The 22,435-nt window shown below is 38.6% G+C and overlaps 2 protein-coding genes across 2 annotated transcripts; one reads left to right on the top strand and one right to left on the bottom strand.

Moving 5' to 3' along the window:
* Nucleotides 1-11,623: 11,623 nt before the first annotated feature.
* Nucleotides 11,624-13,319, top strand: LOC122030600 (3-oxo-Delta(4,5)-steroid 5-beta-reductase-like). The gene has a single exon (XM_042589807.1). It carries the CDS (start codon nucleotides 11,863-11,865, stop codon nucleotides 13,090-13,092), a length of 1,230 nt encoding a protein of 409 aa, XP_042445741.1. The 5' UTR covers nucleotides 11,624-11,862; the 3' UTR covers nucleotides 13,093-13,319.
* Nucleotides 13,320-13,469: 150 nt separating this feature from the next.
* Nucleotides 13,470-14,452, bottom strand: LOC122030601 (lysine-rich arabinogalactan protein 18-like). Its single transcript, XM_042589808.1, has 2 exons — nucleotides 13,867-14,452; nucleotides 13,470-13,745 (listed from the first exon to the last, which is right to left on the bottom strand). The coding sequence occupies exons 1-2, from the start codon at nucleotides 14,422-14,424 to the stop codon at nucleotides 13,656-13,658; spliced, it is 648 nt and encodes a 215-aa protein (XP_042445742.1). The 5' UTR covers nucleotides 14,425-14,452; the 3' UTR covers nucleotides 13,470-13,655.
* Nucleotides 14,453-22,435: the final 7,983 nt, after the last annotated feature.

Below are 22,435 nucleotides of genomic sequence, written 5' to 3'. Positions count from 1 at the left end.
TGAACAATATGCCAAAGTCTAACAAACTAATTTGCCAAGGTCTGACAAGCTAGGTCCATAATAAATGGGACTATATAAGCTTAGAAACGGCAGAAACTAAATAATGCTACAACAAATCAACCAAAAAAAAAAGAAACATATTGTAAGAATCAGACCATTTAGTAGTAGGGTGGAATCAGGAAAAAAAAATTAGGGGGGCTAAATTGCACAAATATTTTTTTGTACGGCTAAATAAAAATATTTAATAATTAAAGTTTAACATCAACTCTTGCATAATATACGATGCTACAGAAATTACACATGAAGTCTGAAATCTAACTGACAAAGAAATTAAAATCTAGTCTATTCATTTCCAGTGTGTTGATCCCTCCAAGGCTCCAATTCTTGCATAATATACGTTGCTACAGAAACTGTAGCCAAATAAACATGAACATCACTCACATAAATCATAATATGCATAAAATTCTCATGACATATAGTGTAGAACAAAGTAAAAAAAAAAAGAGGTTCAGAATTTTAAGGAATCAACAATGAACAAAGAACACTTTATAAACAAATGTTTCTGCTAATACAGAAGTAATAAGAAATAGTTGTACATCTCATTTTGCAACCCACTTGATGACTAACAACATGAAACACTCTCCATGAAAAAGCTATTAGCCTATTAAGTTAATCACAACTAATTGATCTTGTTGAACACTTAGTATTCTTATTTAAACCATATAATAGACAACAATACTAATACTTACAATATGTGATTGAAATGATATTGTTAGAGTTTACCAAGAGTCCAAGAGACTAGAACTCGAGAGCTATTCCCTTGTCCCACTTAATACTCGACCGAATCTCCATAACCTGATAAATTAACATTGAGAACATTTGATCTAACTTGCAAGAAAAAAACTAGAAGTTTAGGAAAGATTAGTCTATCTTTCTTCCATAGGTGAGCTTCATTTCCGAGTTGGCACAGAAGTCTGCAATGGTCGATGAGTCGGTACAAGAGAAGACAATTGGATTCTACGAGACTGCATTTGTTGAAAATATTGTAATATTTGCTTATTTTCAATTGTAGAAAAAATATCCTTTTCAATATATACAACTAGACTATCATTCATCCATTCATCTCCCATTCTATTGCGTAAATCAGTTTTCACAATCTTCATTGCAGAAAAAACTCGTTCAATCGAAGCAGTTGCAATTGGTAAAACTAATGCCAACTCTATCATACGATAAACCAATGGGAACACCAAATGTTTTTCAGTCTCAACCAATTTCTGAGCAATAATTCTCAAGTCATCAATTAAAGAAAAGTATGGATCATCCCGTAGATTATAAAAGTAACTCATAAGTTGTTGTTCCAAAAATAAATAATCAGTACCACAGAAGTCCTGGGGATAAAAATCAGCAAGATGGATAAGTTTGTGAACATCAAATTGAGAGAAAGAATTTCTTGGATGAAGACATAATATGCAACGAAGCAATTTTGTACTAACTTCAGAAAAACGATTATTCATCTCTTGTTATAATTAAATCGACAACCTAGCATTCAAATTTGCAACCATGATAACATTAATAATTAATGAAATCTCTTTAACAAAAAAAATAGATTTTTAGAAATAATATCTGACAAAAAATCTCCACACGATAATGATGATAATTGATGATAAGTTGCCCTCTATGCCTGTCATGACCACGAGTTAGCATGTTGTCCTCCATATCAAGTATTGAAATCATACTAAATTCACTAAATGTGTTAACTTGTTCCAAAATTATATGCCATCCATCTTCCCTGAAGTCTTGTAATCGACATTTCACACTTCTAACTAAGGATATGGCTTGAACAATATTTTGATCCACTTGTAGTAGGGAAAGTGATAACTCATTTGTAATTCCCAATATATATTTCATCAAATGTAACACAAAAACAAATTGATAACTCTCTATCTTCTCAATCAAACCTGCGGTAACACCTTTATTCGCAGAATAAGAGGCGTCATCATGTATATTTTCTAACACTTCTATCACTGAAGACCACATAGAGCATAAACGAAATAATATTAAGTAGTGTGATCCCCAACAAGTATCTCCAAGTTTTACTACACTAGTTTCTTGATTTTTTTCTTTTTCCACTTTCCAATTCAGCAATTATCTTATCATGTTGAATCTTTCTAAGTTGATCCATCCTCTTACAAGATGCTCCAGATATATTCACAATCATGGTGATATACCCAAAAAATTCACTCATAGTAAAATTGTCATGGACAACAACAACAAGAACTAATTAGAGCTGGTGAGAGAAATAGTGAACTACATTACAAATGGATTTTCTTGTAGTATCAGAAATTTCAATCCATTAAACTCACCACGCATATTTGAAGCTTCATCATATCCTTGGCCTCTCAATCTAGATAATGATAAACCATGTTGCACAAATAAAGCATCAATAGTCATTTTCAAAGAATGAGAACTAGTGTCAGGTACATGCACAACTGCAAGAAATCATTCAATCACACATTCTTCTTTATTTACATACCTCAAAACAACTCTCATATGCTCCTTCACTGAACTGTCCTGAGCCTCATCAACCATAAAGAAAAGAATTTATCTCCAATATCATTGATTATAGCAAGTGTGATCTCTGAAGCATAAACACGTGTTAAAGTCTTTTGAATTTTTGGGGAAGTCAATTGATTGTTTGCAAGAGCATTTTGTTTTATAACTTTAGAAACTTCTTCATTTCGTTGACTATACCATTCAAGTAACTCAAGAAAATTACCTCTATTTGAAGAACTAGTTGACTCATCATATCCTCGAAAAGGCAACCCTTGCTTCAATAGAGAGCATGTCACATCCAACATTGCTATTAAACGACTGTGATAATCAATTTCCCTATCGCGACTATGTATTCGTAAAATATTCCCCACACTATACCTTTAATCTTGAAAAGACTCAAATTGTATTCTAACTTCATTGTGACAACTATTCACAGTCCCCATATGACGATTGAATCTTTCTAATGCTCTTTTCCAATTGTTGTATCCATCTTTTATAAAAGCATTATCTACATTTTCTTTATTTAATAGTTTGAAAAGATAACACAAAAAATAAAATGCAGCATCTTTTGATATGCCTCTAGCCATGTATATTTTTTATACCAAGTTCCTTGAAAACTTCTTTCTTGATTACCAAAAGTTGTTTTTGGATACACATGATCATTTGGTTGACAAGGCCCTCGGAGCGCATACTCTCTTCGAGATTGATCTCGAATAGCAATATCAAAATTTTCAATTGGTTTTCATAATCCCGGATCACTAACAATATCATCCAAATTTAATTCTACATGAGATTGATTTTTCACTTGTTCAATAACATTCGGCTCATTAGAGGAGCCAGAGCCGGAAATACGAGTTCGTTTAAAAAATCTCTCTATATCCTACACAAATAAATAACTAAAAATAAATTATGTAATGGAAAACTACAAATGTAATGAAAAAATATATGTTGAACTAAAACTTTAATAAACCACCACTACCAATCTAATAGAATACTAATGGAAAACTAAACTACAAATGTAATTCTGTACATTTTACAAAAAAAAAATCAAATAATAATGGAAAACTACCAATCTAATAGAAAACTAAACTACAATGGTAATATGGTATTCTGTACATTTCTAAAAAAAAAATTAAAACACGACAAATCTAAGTTCTAACCTTATGGGGAAATGGTATTGGAGATTGGAGCCTTAGAGTTAGAGTTAGAGACTCGGTTTCCGGTTGGAGAATGGAGATTGGAGACTACTGTCGCTGCCTGCCGCCTAGCTGTCCGCGAGCGAGACCGCGACTCCACCGACTACCGCACTTGGAGACTTGGTTGGAGGCTTGGAGCCTTGGACTCTAGAGCCTTGAAGGAGAGTTGGAGTGGGAGAGGAAGAGGTTAGGGACTTAGGGTTTCCGTTGTTCTACGAAGCAGCAGCGAAGGGAAAAGAATAGAAAAGGCAGATTTGTAGAGTTCAGTCCGTGTTTAATGTTTTTTAATTATTTAATTTATTTAACTTTGGGCCTCACTTACTAAGTTGTCATATTGCTTAATTAAAATGCTAAGAACATGAAAAAAAAACACTCCTCTGGCATTGCACATGCACGACCGCACTCGCACCACACAGTGGCATAAGCGCACAGCCGCACAGGCACAGCATAGCGGTATCGGCGCATGGTGCACCGCCACAGGGCCTACACCGGCACTAGCAGCAAGTGCTGTGGGCGGCGTCCAGGTGGGGGAGGCTGAAGTCTCCTCATCCTCTTGCGTCGCTTGGAAAATTTCTTGTTGTCCGGCGATGTCCAGTGGACGACAACCAGGCTGGGGGGGGGGGGGGGGGGGGGTTGAAACCTCCCTTAGCCTCCCCAGTCGGTCTGCCACTGTCTAGTAGGATGAGTCCCTGGTCGGCGTCTAGTGTTGGTGCATAGGGTTTCATGTCCTTTGAGGTTTCTTTGAGGTATCAAGGAGTATGTTGGTGCTTTAGCTTATGGAGGTTAGCCATCGAAAAGTATGGTCTCCTATTGTAAATAATTTGTGCAACTAAAAAAGTTGATTTGGCAATTCTATGTGTGCTATAAATCTCTCGTCAATGCTAAAAACTTTCATGTAGCAAATGAAATGAACATCAAATATTTAGTTGAAGTTAACTCATTAAATGATACACTTGCTGGATTCTAAAATACGAAATAACTGCTTCAGAGAATGATGTAGTTGTAAAGACATTTGGTAGATCTTCATAGTATCAAGGATCAATCCTCGATTGGAGTTTATTTGATGGAAGAGTATGGAACATTGCATGAAGTACGATTATTAAATTTCATTGTTAATTAGCTATTGAAGATTATATTGATTGCTAATTTAACGATGAAATTTAAATTTCATCGCTAATTCTATTGTCATTCATATTTAACCTATTTAATTAGCGACGAAATCTTAAATTAGGATTTTGATCCTACTTTTTCTTCCCGACCACTCTTCCTTTCCAATCTTTTTCCTCTCTAATCTCCAGCACACTCCTCTCCCCTCCGATTTTTGACACGCATCTCCTCTCCTCTCCAATCTTTGACATGCATTTCGTCGGTACACTCCTCTCCCCTTCTATCTCCTCTCATCTCATCGTCCTCGATTTGATTGCGCCTTGGCTCCGACATCATGTCGAGCTTGAGAGGTCAGGTGCAACCTCGGGCAAGGCGAGCTTGACAGACCTTGAGCTCAGTCGCGAGTTCAGCTGCGACCTCAACCCTACCCATGAGCTTAGCCTCAAGCTCAAAGAGAGGTTGCCAGTTTGGTCGTGACCTCATTCTTGGTCGAGCGGCTGTGCAGCCCTAGCCAAGCGCACATGCAACCTTGGTCGAGGTGTCGAGCAGATGAGCATGCAACTCTGGTATTTGATTGTTATATTTGCATCATTCTATTTGATTGTTGACTTTATAATGTTATTTGTGTAGACTTCTCTATTTGACATTATTGTGTAGGCTTTGACATTTCCTTTAAAAAAAATATTTTTTGTGCACTGACATTAGGTATATGATGAATGATTATTTATTGATAATATTAGGCTTTAATCATTTAATTAAACTTAAGTTTAAACTATATGTATACTTAGTTTTACACATTTAATAATGTTGCAAATTTATTTCTTATTAAGTTACAATATATATGGATAAAGTTTAGATATACAATAAGTTAGAAAATAGATATATCATTGATGAATATTTTGATGGTGTTAAAGAGTTTGTGAATTTCGCTAAGCATTATTTAAACTATATGGATGGTGACAAGTTATGTTATCCATGTCATCATTGCAAATCTAGAAATATAAATTTTGTGATAAGGATATTGGTATTGTCTAAAAATTAGATAGATGACACGCTAGGCAGGTGACTGCACTGTTGATCGCATGAAGACTTTGAATTGGAGGAAAAGGGGCATCTTCTTTCTCTCTGCACACACCAAAGAGAGTAGACAATATGTCAATACCAAACACTAGGGAGGGATCCCTGTCATAGGCTCTACTATAATCAAGTCAATATACTGCTCGAGCAAAAAAAAGGAGAGATGAACAGTAAATGCGTGTGCATAAGTAAGTCTGTTGTAAGGTGTGTACCTGGTCAACAGATAGGACCTCCTTTATATACCATCTCTCATAATCTCCACAATCATGAGGTGACAGAGAATGTCGAGTGTCAGAGGTTGTCAGGTAAGAAAAGACGTACACTTGGGAAATGTATCATCATCGTTCGAGGAATCTTTTGTTACCCATATGTGCACATCTTTTATAACTTATGTCATTAATGAGGTGGTTGAAGGAATATACCATTAATAAGGCCGTTGAAGAAATATGCTGTTATAATATATCGGCTGATGGAAAGTGTAAAGTCACCTTCAAAGGAGGTTCCAGTGAATGGCCATATTACAATAGAGAAATATTCTCTGACAAACAATTGTTATTCTGATAAATTATTGTGATTCTCTGACCATGTTATCTGTTGAGTATATCTTGACTGAATCTTTAGACCGACTGACTAATTGGTCGCCCTTCCCTTAAGCTGTTTGGTTATGCACTAGGTGATGCTAGAGATATGCTTTGGAGGTAAAATAAAGTTAAGTCCCCTAGGTCCGGTCAGTTCTGTTACTGACCGACCATATATTGGGATACTTACCTCTGAGAAATAGGGAAATGAGTCTCGGGAGATTCGATCGGTACTTTAAACTAATCACCCAGATGATCAAAGACTTGTCTTTGACATGAGAAATTGAGATCTAGAAATCCGGCCAAGTTTATAAGGAGAGTTGCTTTACACTTATCTTCTGTATGTATAAGAGACTGACATGTAGAGCTGTATAAATATGATCCAAGTTATTACCGACTAGCTATATGAAGAAGAATTAACATGTGAGAAAACCTATAGGGTTGACCGGTTAGTGGGGTCAACTCGTCATATGCTGAGAATCTCCCGAGACATATGATTGGTCGGCTTTGTGGTAGGTCATATATCCCTTAAACTTGGTTAGCTATCAAGTGATCGAATATATAATAGATGTCTTGATACATGAATGCAGCACTAGGTCCCCTAGGTCCGACCGGATCATGGCTCAGTCATTCTCGTACTGTAAGCCTTAGCGCTGGGTGAAGAGTAAAGTCCTGTTGAGAGTGACACACTTGTTGTTACCTCTCCTTGACTTTGATTGGCACATCACCTTGACTTTGACTGCTACATCATACCCGAGTTCGTCCTAACATCTCGTATCACTAGCCTCCCCTTCAAATATAGTCGAAGGAGGCTTGTAGCCGACTGACTAGACCTAAGTCTTATTTTCATTTGATCGCCCAACTTACTGGTTTGATCGAAGGGATGAACTCTCACTCGCTCGTTAATGTTATACTTAATTATATTTCTTGAAAAAGTGCATGCCCGATGCTAGACATGCCCAGTAGTATACCACTGATACGTAGAAAGATATTTTTCAACGTAATAATTCGACTGTCACATCCATCATAAATGCCCATTATGGGTAAACGCCACGTGCCCCACTAACACATTCTTTAAAGTGACTGATGATGCACGCCTCTTCGTATGAAGCAATGACACTCCTTTTGTAAATCAAAGGTCATTAGTGAGCAGACTGTTTTGATCAAACGGTGGAGGTTGGAAAGTATCTCCTAACTCCTATTTAAAAACCCTAAGTGATGCGGAAACCCATCACTTGTGCTTCTTTTCTTCAATCTTTTCCCTGACAATTTTTGTCAACGAACCCTTCTTTCTTGCGATTTATATCAGTAAGTTCTTCCTATGATTTCTCTGTTTTCCCCGTATTCTCTCATGGTTCAAGAGTCTTTCACTCCTTGGTATACTTTTATTCGCTTATATTTTGATAATGCCGATCGAAATTTAATTTGTCTACCATATGAAATCCCTAAAAATCATCATATTCATATTACTAATGCCCAAGATTATCTCCATCGTCCTCCTCCTGGTCATATTACATTCTTCAAAGATCTCAGTGAGGTGACTGTATCAGAAGAAGAGTTGTCGACCGACCCTCTTCTAGCCTTCGCAGATTCTCCTTCCGAGGAAGTGGAGGTGCTGTTAAAGAGGTGTAAGAGACGCCAACTTGCTCCCTCCACACAAGTTCTCGAGGGGCAAGCGTCCCCCCTCAAGGTGCCTTCACCCCACTTGACGCCCTTGATGCCAATCCGAGAAGAAACCCCGGCGGTGTCTTCTGAGCGGACTTTGTCCACTCTTCCATCTAACAGTCTAGTCCCAAAGGGAGTTACATAACACCCGGGCATGCCTCCAATTGCTTCTTCCCCAGCAGCTTTATCCATTATCCCTTTTACTGAGGTTCCTCCTGTCACAGCTTCACCAGCTACAGGTTCCCCTAGCAAGCCGAAGAGGCTCTATCAATTTTCAGTAGTTTATGATCTCCCTCCTATCCAGATGATAGCCTCTCCATCAACTCTATGACTGCTCTACGTTCATGTATCATTGAAGGACCAGCTGGTCCAGGCCTGGGAGCTGGTGATGAGCCGGTCAGATGAACATACACCAGTGGAGATGGCGGATGACTATTCACACGACCTAACCTTGGTAAGTTTCAGTTTCCCAATTCTCTTTCACTATGAACCCTATTAATGATATTTGTTTCATAGCAATGGGCGACCGGGATGAACGTGGCCCAAAAGTTAGCCCATCTGGCTCAAGAAAATGAGGCTTTGAGGTAGTGTCTGTCCAAGACGGGCTCCATTTATGCTCCCGCCTGCTCTTCCCAAGAGAATCAAGTGCAACTTGACCAACTGAATGAGTTGGAGGGCCAACTCCAAGAGGTTCAATCGTTAGTAAATGTTGGGGCAGAGTGGGTGCAGAAGACGGAGGCTATCCTGAAAACTTTGGAGGATAGGCCTTGTTCAGAAACAACCATCCAAGCAAAAATAGTAGTCGAGCTGGATAAGAAAATTATAGAAATCCATTGCATCTCCTTCAACTAGATGAATCAAAGGCTACCTATGCCGTGGAGATGGCTATTAAAGAATACGAGCTGACTGCTAAAACCTAGCTTATATCCGAGCAGCAACAAAACTTGGACACCCAAAAGGCAGAGCTGGAATCCCTGCGAGCAAAGGTAGAGGCTATACACTTTGAATTAGATGCCTCCAAATCTGAACTGATGACTTGCCGGGCGTAATTAGCTACCTATCAGGCGGGGGAGGATGAGCTGTTCGAGACAAGAAAAACCGCCCTCCTGAAGACCCAGGACGTAGTAGTCACTAGACTACAAACCAAATAAAAAATAATTGTGCCTTTGAATTTTTATTTTCTTTTTATTCCACTACAAACTATACTCTAATTCAGTTTTACTAGTATGAAAAAGAAAATATTTTAATTGAATGAAATTCACCCGCCCTCTCATCTTTCACGATCCAACAAGATCAACCCAATATGACCTCTTGAACTCCAAAGTGTTATAACTTGTGACTCGAGACTTGAAATTAGACTCTGTCAGCATTCACACCTGTATAATTTAAAAATCTACATTTGTTATATGGGAACTCGTAAACTCTAAGTTTTGGGCCTAAAAATTACTATTTAGATTTTTTTTTTTAACTTCTGAATATATTTTTATTATTTTTAGTAATTTCTATTTTTATGATATTTATAATATTTTTGGTAGTATATATATATATATATCTAAATGTCCTATTTTAGTAATTTCTTTCCGTTAGAATTTCTGTCATAAATTTTCTTTTTCTACAAAGGTTTTTCTTCCTTTCTTTATCGGATTTATTTCCTTTCTTTGAGTCTTAGGGTCTTGAGTCTATATAAACACATGTATATTTATTTGAAGGACAATCCTCTATTCAGAATAATTTTTTTTTCTTTTAGTGGTTTCTTTTTAGCCTTCTCCTTAATTATTTCTTCTCGTTAGCCTACAAGATAATCATTATTCTACCTGACATCACTAATATATAGTTTAACTTTATATTCATATTTGAAATCGTTTCAAAATAGAAAATGTAATGTTAAACCTATCATATTATTTTTGTTAACTGAATTTGAATCATGCATATAATTGTTTTTGTTAAACCTATTGTATAGTAATTGTAGAATGGGATAGTGAGAAGGAATAAGCCAAAGTAGTAATGAGTATATTTATTTTTTAACAGGATGTGATGTGATGAAATTAGAATCATTCGATTATTTTTTTATAGATAAGTGTATTTGAATATTATTTTTTTTTGTTGAATGTAACTCAATTGTTATTTTGTTAAATGCTATAAATGTTGAATGTCGTTGGATTCATAATTCATTATAAGATTTGTATCAATTTTAAAGGATTTATTATATCAAAATTTTTGTTAAAATTAGTGACGGAAATAAAATTTCAACGCTAATTTAGCGACAAAAATGTATTTCCTTAACTAAATTTACATTTTAAGTTGTGTTTCTAATTTAGTGACTCATGGGATTAGCCCACTGGTGATGCGACCGTGTTGCGAACATAACATGAAGTAAGATTACTCATAAGTCTGAGCCCACTGCGGAGTGATCGTATTATGAGTCATGATTAAATGCTCAAGTGGAGAACGAGTCATATCAACGAGAACGATCTTTGAAGGTCGGTTACTAGTGTCCAATAATAAAATACTTCCCGAATTTATTTTAGTGGTTGATAAAAAATTTTAATAGGTTATCTGTTAAAAAAGTCAAAATATCTGAATTACAAAAAACAAATAAGAAATAACTCTCCAAAAGCAGTTCAAATTTTCTGTCCTCAAATTTCTTTGTTCCCGTGTCCCCTGTCGATCGGATGGACCAGATTACATCTCAAGACATCATGATATCCTTAAGATGTGTGCAGTATCTTCGTGATGTGCAAGACATCCTTGAGATGTAATCTGATCCGTCCGATCGACAAAGGGATACAAGGACAGAGAAATTTGAGGACAGAGAATTTGAACTCGTCTAAAAGGCCACGAAGTTAAATAATTTGTCACCCTTTAAGTTTTGTTTTAATATGATAGCATTCTCTTGCTACATTAATTTTATTTTATAAAATATTATCCTTCTTCTCTAGCATAGTTTGTTGTCAATAATTTTTTTTTTTAAAAAAAAAAAACAGAGAGAGATTGAGGATCACAAAAGGGTCTGTAATATTAATTAAAATGGATGACATACCAAACTCAAAAATTTGAACTGTAATCATGGAGACTTTGTGTTGCTAAGGCAAATTAACTGGCATTTGCCTTCAATTCAAACCTATATATTAATAGTTGCTTGATTTAAGTTGTAAATGAATCCATTTAACAATATTTATATTTGTCACTTCCATATTCAAATGGGCTGTGAGATATCTTATGGCCATAAAAAATATTAAAAATAAAGGAAGATGATGAAGGTTAGGATAACGACACATTACAATGTCGTGTAGAAATGTATATGACGTGAAATACACTCATAAATAAAATAACATTTTTAGGTCAAATAAATCCCTTCTTATTTACAAACTCCGTCCAACTTAACCTCTAATAATAGCAAACCTTTTCGGAAAACATCACAATTCAGATGAGCCTCTCGCCACGTCTTTTTTTTTTTTCTTCTCATTTTTCATGTTTTTTTTTTCTTCCTTCAATTATTAATTTATTATTATATCAGAGATCTCGTTTCAATCATATCTGTTATCCCTTCAAATATTACTTCATCAGCCTGCTCCTTCGGCAATCTCTCTCTGTTTTTTTTTGGTTTCTGTAGAGCGAATTGAATTCAATTCCATCGCCGTCGCACAAAATCTCGGAATATTTGATTTGATCGCTATCGCATCGCCATGAGCTGGTGGTGGGCAGGCGCCATTAGCGCCGGAAGGAAGCTGGCCGTCGGCGAGGACTCTGTCAGAGCCTCCAGATACCCGAGCGTCGCCCTCGTCGTCGGCGCCACCGGCATCGTTGGCTCCAGTCTCTACGACATTCTTCCCCTCTCCGACACCCCCGGCGGTCCCTGGAAGGTCTACGGCGTCTCTCGCCGCCCCCCGCGGCAATCCTTCCTCTCCCCCAATCTCGTCGACGCCGTCGCCCTCCCCGTCGAGCACGTCGCCTGCGATATCGCTGATACCGCCGATGCCCTCGCGAAGCTGTCGCCGCTCACCGACGTCACCCATGTCTTCTACGCTGCGTTCTCTCGCCGATCCACTGCCGCCGAGACCCGCACCGCCAACGCCTCCATGCTACGCAACGTCCTCGCCGCCGTGCTCCCCGCTGCGGCGAATCTCCAGCACGTGTGCCTCCAGACCGGCCGCGATCATTACCTCGGTCCCTTTCGATCCACCGGCGCGGCCGAGGCGATGTCGGTGGAGCCCCACGACCCGCCCTTCCGCGAGGACATGCCGCGCCTCGAGGCTCCCAATTTCTACTACGACCTCGAGGACGTCCTGTTCGACGAATTGTCCAAGAGAGAGAGAGGCTCCGTTTCGTGGTCGATCCACCGCCCCACCACCGTCTTCGGCTTCTCCCCATGCAGCAGCATGAACCTCGTCGTCACCCTTTGCGTCTACGCCGCCATCTGCCAAAAGGAAGGCGCGCCGCTCCGGTGGTTCGGCGGCCGGGCGGCGTGGGACGGATTCAGCGACGCGTCGGACGCCGACCTCGTGGCCGAGCAGCAGATCTGGGCCGCCGTCGACCCCTACTCCAAGAACGAGGCATTCAACTGCAGCAACGGAGACGCGTTCAAGTGGAAACACCTCTGGGCGGTGCTGGCGGAGCAGTTCGGTGTGCCGGCGGTGGGCTACCAGGACGAGGGCGGGAATCGGCTCAAGCTGAAGAATTTGATGCAGGGGAAGGAGGCGGTGTGGGAGGAGATCGTGACGGAGAACGAGCTGGTGCCGACCACGTTGGAGGAGGTGGCGAACTGGGCATACGCGGATGCTGTGCTGGGCGTGGAGTTGGAGCACCTCGACAACATGAACAAGAGCAAGGAGCACGGCTTCTTGGGCTTCAGGAACTCGATAAACTCTTTCAACGCTTGGATTGATAAACTGAAGGCTTACAGGATTGTTCCATGATGCATCGTCGTCTTCTCAATTAATTTTCTATGCCGATTTTAAATTCTCAGAATTTCTTATCTCATTGTGGTTTTCGTCTGGTGTGGAAAGCTCGCTGCAAGAATAATCCAAATTGAGAGTTCAATACAATTTCCAAATAAAAATTGTACTCCTTAGCACTCGATCTTTGAATTGTTGAAAACCGATTTGTTAGCTGGCTTTCCTCTGCCACACTGTTTTTTGTCTGGATCGGAAGCATTTTTTGCAGTATTGATGAATACAATTGATCGGAAAGATAATGTTTTTGAGAAAAATTTCACTGCAATTGCAAGGAAACATGCAGGCTGATAGATTAGTCAGATAAAAAAATTATTCACCGCAGGATCCAGCGCGGAAGTAAATATTTAAAATATCCATCGTAAATAAAAAGATGCTCAGATCGACACCGCCCTAACACATTATTAATTATTAAACAATGACGACCTCCCCTCCTCAATGAATTCAATAGAGAACGAGTAGTTAAACGTGGAACTACAAGTAGCTGGAATCATGGCGGTGCACAACAAAACAAGAGCAGAGTTGCTTCAGACCACAGCCAAGCCGAGCAGTGGAAGCCACGCCGCCACTGAAATGAGGCCGCCTGAAACTTTGGATCTCACTGACACTGCACCACTCTGCACGGGACAAAAAGATATCAGCGACAAATTAAGTTGTAATGGCCACTAATGGGAGGGAGATCAAATGCTAATTTTAATCACGCGCCGTTGAGAAAGATCTTATGGGGTTAAGGCTTACCGCTTGATCAGCGGCGAAACTGGGCCCTGGCGCATCGACGCTTCCTGCCGGAGACGCGGCAACAGGGGCCAGAGGGCTGTGTCTGTGTGAGAACGGCGCCGGGGCAGGGGCGGGACTCTGGATCTTCTTCTTCTTGGTCGTCTTCTTCGGCTTCTTCTTGCTCTTGCTAGGCGCTGGCGACGGGACTTCCGTGGGCTTGCTTGGAGTGGCTGCTGGTGCTAGCACCGGCGGTGGTAATGTCGGGGGAGGCGCGGGCGGGGAAGTCACAGGCACGGGGGACGGAGGGGGCGACACGGGGGAGACGGAGGGTGCCGTGGCTTTCGGAGGAGAGGCGTCGGGAGTTTTGGCTGGGGCGGCGACGGCCTTGATGGGAGAAGCGGCAGGGGTAGATGTGGGGGTGAGCAGGGGTGGGGCGACGGCGGGGGGAACAGAAGCGGGAGTGACAGGGGATAGGGAAGGGGCGAGGGTAGTGGGGGAGGCGGCTGGGGACTGGGCGGAGGCGTGGGAGGCAGTGACGAGGACGAAGGAAAGGAAGAGAAGGGCGGAGCGGCGGAGCATCGTGACTGATTTGAAAGAAAGACGAGACCAAAGCGAGAGAGGTGGCTTTCGAAGGGCGAATTTATAAAGAGGAGAGAGAGAGAGAGAGAGAGAGAGAGAGAGGGGCGAGAAGAGGCGCGTTGAGTGATACGGATCCAAACGTTGTAACTGTCGCTGTTTTGGGTTGGACGTGAGTCAAATCGAACAGTTCATTTCTTTAAGTTTGGGGGATGTTGGCAGTTATCTTGTTCCATTTGGTTCTGCGCTTGGATAGGCGCGTAGTTGGTGAACCTCAATTCTTGGTCACGTTAACTTATTCTGGTATTTCAATTGTATGCCAAAGTATTCATACAATTTGATTCCACATAAAAGTATATTTTAAGTTATATCTACACAGTTTGTCTTGTGCTTTGGGATTATTATTTTTTCTTAACATTTTCTTTTTTTTTAGTGTCTGAATAATATATAACTGTAGTTATTTCTTTTAGTCACTTTTAGTGTCCAAAAAATATAGGTTAAAACCAATTTGTATTTTATTTAATGTGATATCTATTTTAGAGATTGTAGTATATCTATTACAATGTTAAATTTGTCTTATTTCTCTGTTAAATATCGATGTGGCACGATCAATTAATAAATTAAAATTCCATTTTAGTTTGTATATAAAAATAAGAAACGGAGTGATAATAATTTTAAGAATCTCTTCTGATTCTGTTTATGCTTGCGTATTTGTTTTGATCCTTAATTTGTTTTCCTCTTTCTTCAAAGAAACAAAGTGATAATAATTCTAAAAATCATCATTTTTTTTGGAACATGAATGTGATTTAAAATATTATTGATGGTTCGATTCCTTACATGTATAAATATTACTTCGGATTATCTCGTGTTTTCTTTTAGGAATATCATTTAGGTAAGGTTGAACAAGTCCCCATAATTTAATTTTTCAACTTTTCGCCACCAGTGATCTAAAATACTACATAATTATTCATCTTTTCTTTATCAAAACTAGTAAAAGTGGTGGCATATAAAGTTATTCTAAAGATAAATTAACTTTTTTTAACTATGCAAGAATCATGTCAAGAACAATTTAAATTCATCAACCATGTAAGAAATGTGTCAAAATCAATTTAACTTCATGTGACTCCTTATCAACTAACCAACATTAATTATCTTACTAAGTTTAATGAAACTTTTTATGATAAGAACATTAGTATAAAAAGCACAAAAACTAATTGTTTTGTGATGTATTAATTGTAGAAGGATGTAAAAGCATAAATCTAAGTATATAAATAGAACCTTATATATTGATCATTTATTAAAAACAAGCAGTAAATATTATTCTTCGTAGAATCTCTCTCCCATCCTCATACTTTCGTACAAACTCTCTCCTATATTCTTGTTTTCTCATCCTAGATCTATTAAAATTTCAACAAATCTAGTATGAGAGTCATATACAACAATAACTTCGACGAGCTCCTTCTAAGTGCCAATGTTAACCAAAAACAACTACAAAATGTGGAGTATATAAATGGAGACTCTATTAAGTTCCCTTGATGCATTGGACCTTGTGGAGACTGGCTATATTATAGCCCAAACAAATTATCGAAATGTGGAAGCTCTTAAAGAAATGAAGAAAAGAGAGGAGATCTTATTCACTATCTATCAAGGGGTAGATGAAGCCATTTTTGAGTTGATTGTGTTGGTATCCCAAGGTTATTTTGATATGATCAAACAAGTTAAGTTAGGTTTTGTTGTTTTTAACCTTTTATCTAAGTGTGCAGGACCTTAGGAACACAGGAAGTCGAGCAAAACATACAACTAGCGAGAAGGACGACACGAGAGAGAGAGCCGATGGGCTCGGTGTATCTGAGGAACGAGATGTTGTAGAAGAGTACATCGGCGGGCGAGAAGGGAGCGTGCGGTGTTTCCGAGGGACGAGAAGTTGGAGCAGAAGATTACTCGAGGAGCAAAAGACGCAGCTAGCTAGAAGGTCGGCACGGGAGAGAGCTAATGAGCTCGATGTGTCCGAGGGACGGAGAGCTGCGGAAGAGTACGCTGGCGGACGAGAAGGAAGCACGTGGCGATTCTGAGGGACGAGAAGCCGGAGCGGAAGCTTGCTCGAGAAGACCGGAAGTTGAGTTCGGGTGAGCCCTATTCCGGATGGCTGAAATCATCCAATCGAGCGGAGTCGGAGCGGAAGACCCGGACTGAAGCAAGCGGAACCGGAGCGGAAGACCTATATTGGAAAAAGTCAACATGGTTGACTTTCCTGGTCTGAGCGTTCGGAACGGAGTTTTATTCGGATCGCGTTTGACCACGATTTGTTGTAAAGGGGATATAATTTTATCCCCCTCTAGGCGCCTGGAACCCTTCCAGGCGCCCCGACCAAGGCTATAAATACAGTCTTGGTCCAAGAAGTTATATACAACAAGCATTTTGAGACACAACACTTGTACGCTTCTAGTGTTCCATTTAACTTCTTCTTTTTGTGCGATCATTGCTGTAAAGAGGCTTCTCCACCTGAAGGAGATATTAGTGTGCTATACTTCGTTGGATTAACAACCTCTCCGGTTGTAACTAAGTAAAAACTTCTGTGCCTTTGTCTTTTGATTCCTTATTCTTTTTATGCAAGTGTTTGTTTAAGTTATAAGCTGAGAAAGGTTCTTTTGTTTGATTTTGTGCAGGGGTTATTCACCCCCCTCTAGCCGGCCGTCAAGGGTCCTAACAAGTGGTATCAAAGCCAGGACCTCTCAGAAGGACTAACCGTCGACTAAAGCAACGAGATGGCCAGAGCTAACATCTACCCACCAACATTCGCGGGGGAGTTCACGTTTTAGAAGCGACGAATAGAGGTATTTCTTAAAACAAGTTTCAATATTTTATTAATAATGAAATATGGTTATGAAGTACCAAAGAACACAGACGGAGAAGAAATTGAAAAACACCTCTGGACCAAAAAGAAGCGCAACGACTTTACGTCAAACAGCAAGGCTGAATATCATTTAATAAGCGCACTACCAGTGGAGGATCTCCACAGAATCGGCAACTACCAAAGTGCGAAAGAACTTTAGGAAAAAGTTCTTGAAGCTCTACGAAGAACCAATTGAAGTCGAATCTGACTCCTCGATAGACATCGAGTTGTCGTCAGAAGAATCTGAGACCAGGACACCCCTTATAGCTGAATTCCTTCCTGAGGACACAGAAAGCTTATCCCAGATGAGCATTGATGAAGGGGGAGAGTCTTCAGAGAAAAAGAGCTCTACAAGGGGAGCATCAGAAGTCGACAAGATAAATCATGTACGATCTCTACCTCTTGACCAATTGTTTAATTTAATATTGTCGAAAGATTCTTGTAAATCAGTAATGGAAAATAGAAAATTGTTAATAGAGAATAATGAGTTAAAAGGAACTCTAGCGACAACTTGTCGATTAGAGGATTTCGACAAACTAAAAACAAAAAATGTAATGTTAAAGGAACATATACAAACTCTAAAAATTTCTACATGTTCAAAATTCTCTACTTTGAATTTTAGAAATGATTATAGACTAAAATGAAAATTTAAATATCACAATGGGAAAATTAGAAAATTAACAAAAAACTAAAAATTTTTCTTGTTAATCCGATAGAAAGGAATCTATTTTGGATTCCAAGATCATGCTTGATTTATTTTGTGCAATCATTTTTTTTTAAAAAAAATCCTCTTGAGTTTTAACTTGTGTTCAAAATAAATTGGATCCTAATTTCTTAGAAAGAAGAATTATATTCAATATTCATCTTAATGAAGAATCTCAATTTTTTTTCATATCATTTGATCTCTTTAAATATTTAATTATTTTACAAGAGTTATCCCTACTAACGAAGAAAACTTTTCTGAAAGTTTTTTAAACACAATATGTTTTTTCTTAAAAGAATTTTTGAAATTATAAATTTTGAAAATATATTTTCTTCTGTCAAAATGTCAAAATGCATGCTCTATTACATTTTTCAGAAAATATTTCAAGATTTTTAAAATTATTTTAAGGCTTTCACTTTCAAATTATTTTTTAGTATTCTCCCACACTTGTGTTTAAGATTCACCAAAATTTTTAAGTCATTTTAAACTTTAGAATTTTGTTTGTTGAACGACTTAAATTTTTGAAAAATTACTCTTAGATTTTTTTTGGTACCTCATTTTTTATGTGATCAAAGGGGGAGAAGGGAAGATTAAGTCTAGGGGGAGGTAGTAATTTCCAATTTCACTTTTTTTCATTTTAATTGTAAAATTATTACTTTTATTTTATGTTGGTTTACCCTAACTTAACTTGGGTTGCATCAAAAAGGGAGAGATTGTTGGTACCCCAAGTTATTTTGATGTGATCAAACAAGTTAAGTTAGGTCATGTTGTGTTTAACCTTGTGTCTAAGTATGTAGGAACTTAGTGTTAGGATGTATACTAAAAGCCTAGCTTTTGGTATAAACATTTATCTAGAAATAAGAATCACATTGGTCAAATGTCTACATTTATGATAAATGTAGTTGTTCAATTAATTTATATTGTAGATAACATGGTGTGTGGTGTCACATACAGAAGATCATGTTATCAGTACCTTATAAATTATAAACAGTAGCTCACGACCAAGATGGAAAGGAACAAACCATTATAAGGTCGTAGTGTAATTAGGTATTAGTTTATCTTAACTATATAATTACACTAGTACACTTAAAGTGTATTGAGTAGGACCATTAGAGGTCATTTCTTTTATACTGACTTTATAAAGGAACAAAGACCTCAGTTATTATGGAAGTGTGTGCTCTTAATCCTAATATAATAACAAGTACATATATTTGATATTTATTTCTTTAATTTATCAATGGGTGAGATTTAGTTCGATAAATCAATAAGCCCGATAAGTTGGGAAATGATATCACTTATAGTGTGTGTTGTTGATTATAGAAGGAAACTGTGTCCTAGTAATCTAGGTTGAGAATGTCCCCAAGAGGAGCTCATAAGGATTGTCATGTTAAACCCTGCAGGTGGACTTAGTCCGACATGACGATGAGGTTGAGTGGTACTACTCTTGGACTAAGATATTAATTAAATAAGTTGTCAGTAACTCACTTAATTAGTGGACATTTGACATCTTAAACACAGGGAGACTAACACACTCATAATAAGAAGGAGCCCAAAATATAATTTGGGATTGGTGTGGTAGTTCAATAATAGTTCTCTAGTGGAATGAATTATTATTGATAAAATTAAGTTATGTATTCGGGGCGAACACGGGATGCTTAATTTTATCGAGAGACCAAAACCAATTCCTCCTCTCGGTCCCTATCGTAGCCTCTTGTATTTATACCCACCACATACCCACCTTCTTACCCATCCAATGGGGCCAGCCAAGCTAGCTTGGAACCCAAGCTAGGGTCGGCCAAGACCAAGTGGATGAGCCAAGTTGGTGGCCAGCCAAAGCTTGGGTCCCAAGCTTAGGTGGCCGGCTACTAAAATATTAAAAAGAATTTTTATTAAAATTATTTCTTATGTGGATATCATGATTTTAAAAGAGAGTTTAAAATTAAAAATTTCCTTTTATAGCTTTCTACAAAAGATTAAGAGAAGAGATTAATCTCTTTCCTTATTTGTAGATTAAAAGGATGATTTTAATTTTTGGTAAAAACTTTCCTTATTTGTAAATCATCTACATGTTTAAAAGAGAGTTTAAAATTTGAAATCTTTCCTTATTTGTTGATTAAAAGGTGGATTTTATATTTTAAGAAAACTTTCCTTTTTAACTATGTTCATGATTTAAAAGAAAGTTTAAAAATTAAATATTCTCTTTTATAAGTTTCTACAAAAGATTAAGAAAAGATTTGATATCTTTCCTTATTTGTAGATTAAAAGAGATTTTAATTTTTAGAGATAACTTTCTTTTTATCCACATGTTTAAAAGAAAGATTTTAATTTATTAAATTTCCTTTTTATAAACCAATCATGAAGGGATAAAAATTATTGTAGAAATTTTTATAAATTTCCGGAAACAAATTAGGAAGTTTTAATTCTTGTTTAATTAAAACTCTCCTTGATTTGGGGAAATAAGTGGCCGGCCATGTTATAATGAAAAGAAAAATTATTTTTAATTAAATAAAATTTTCCTTTTCATGGCAAAAGAATTAAGGAAGTTTTTATTTAAATTTCCTTATTTGCCAATATCAAGGATTATAAAAGAAGGGGGTAGAGGTGCCTTCATGGCTAACGACTCTATTATTCTTTTCCTCCCTCTCTTCCTTGGTGGCCGACCTCTTCCTCTTCTCTCTTCTCCTTCTTGTGGCCGAACCATCTTGTTCTCTTGGAGTCCTTGTGGTGGCCAGATCTAGCTTGGAGAAAAGGAGAGAAAGGAGGCTTCGTGTAAAATACTGGAAATAGACGAATATTAATAAGGGAATTTTCTGAAATTTTTGGAAATTTTTCGGGAATTTTTCGGAGCTCGTACGGACGAGTTGACGGGGATAAAAACGGGGCCTGGAAAAGCCTGTTTTGGCTACCCCATATAAGCGAGGAAATGTTTATAATTACATTTCCTTTTTCTTTATTTTCTTTATTTGTTTTTTTTTCTTACCTCGCCGAAAGCCCTGTGTGCCCGAGCCCCTCACCCGTGCCTCTCTTCTCCCTCACTCCCGAACCCGACGCCGAAAAGCCCTAACCGCTGGCGCTGGCGGTTTCCCCCCCCCCCCCGTGTCCTCATCGCGCCTTTCTTCTTCTTCTCTTATGCCCTAGAGAGCAGTGAGCCACCACCGCCACTCCTCCCCGTTGCACACCGCGAGTCGACTTCCTGTGCCCTAGCGTCGGGCCGGTCTTCTTCTCCCTGCTACCGGTGCCCTAGCCTCAGCCGCGACACCCATCTCTACGGCGACATCCGAGCATAGCCGCCCCTATCTGTGCCTTAGCGCAGACACACTTCTCTTGAGGGTGCCCTAGTGTGGAATCTAAGCCCTAGTTCTTCCGCTTGCTGCCACTGCCGAGCGAAATTGCTTCTTCCCTCTATTTTTCAGCGATCACCTCTGTGCCGGCCACCAAACTTGCCACTGCTCTTGATCAGTCCACGGTGAGGTTCAATTGTTGGTTGGGAATTATGTAGACTCAAGGATTTGATGAATTGTTTCCCTTTTGATTATCTACTGTTTTTTTATTAGAATGTTGTGTTGTATTATGGGATTGATCACTGTGGTAGTGAATGTTTTCCTGCAGCATCGTTTGATCTCCGGCAGTAGGTAGATTCCAGCAGCAAACGATCCTACTTCCAACAGTGATAAACGACTGTGAGTTTCAGGTAAGTCATAGGAATTTGATATATGCTATTGATCATGTATGGGTTGAATTAGGTTTATGTGTTGGTCAGGGATTTGCCCTAATTTAGGGTTAGAGAGTTATTTAGCTATTTATGAGAATGTAGCTAAATAAAAATATATGCAATTGGTAATACAGGATCTTGACGCGAGACGAGTATCTCGGAGTCAGATTTGGATCACTTTATTGGAGGCGGGTACTTTGACTTATGTCTTTTGATATGCATAATAATGTGTTTAACATATAGCAATGATTGTGTTTTCCATTTGTTTCGGTTGGTCACTACATGATCTATTACATGTTGCTTGTTTACTTATTATGCACTGCATGTTATTATTTACCTGATCATACATGCTTTAGGTAGTGACCCAACCATATGATATATTATGTTTAGAACCTAAGGTTTATTTGATACCCTATCTGTTTGTGTACCTTCTATTTGATTCGTTATCTTGTAGTACACATCTTATACTTATGTATAGAGCATGCTATGCTATTTGTGATATTGCCATGTTTAGTGTCATGCATCATCTTGCATGATTGCATGCTGTGCGATTGTCTGCTCCATTATTGTGAGCACATCGCCAGTTACATGTATCTGTACACACCACCGCTCATGAGTTAGTGGTATATCAGACAGGTGTGTGGCAGTTCTGCTGTTTGGCTCCATTGATCTGGTGACTCAGCGTGGTAGCCGGCAGACAGTTCTG

The sequence above is a fragment of the Zingiber officinale genome, chromosome 10B, assembly GCF_018446385.1.
Source record: "Zingiber officinale cultivar Zhangliang chromosome 10B, Zo_v1.1, whole genome shotgun sequence".
NCBI lineage: Eukaryota > Viridiplantae > Streptophyta > Magnoliopsida > Zingiberales > Zingiberaceae > Zingiber > Zingiber officinale.
This window is presented reverse-complemented; position numbering and strand designations above follow the sequence as displayed.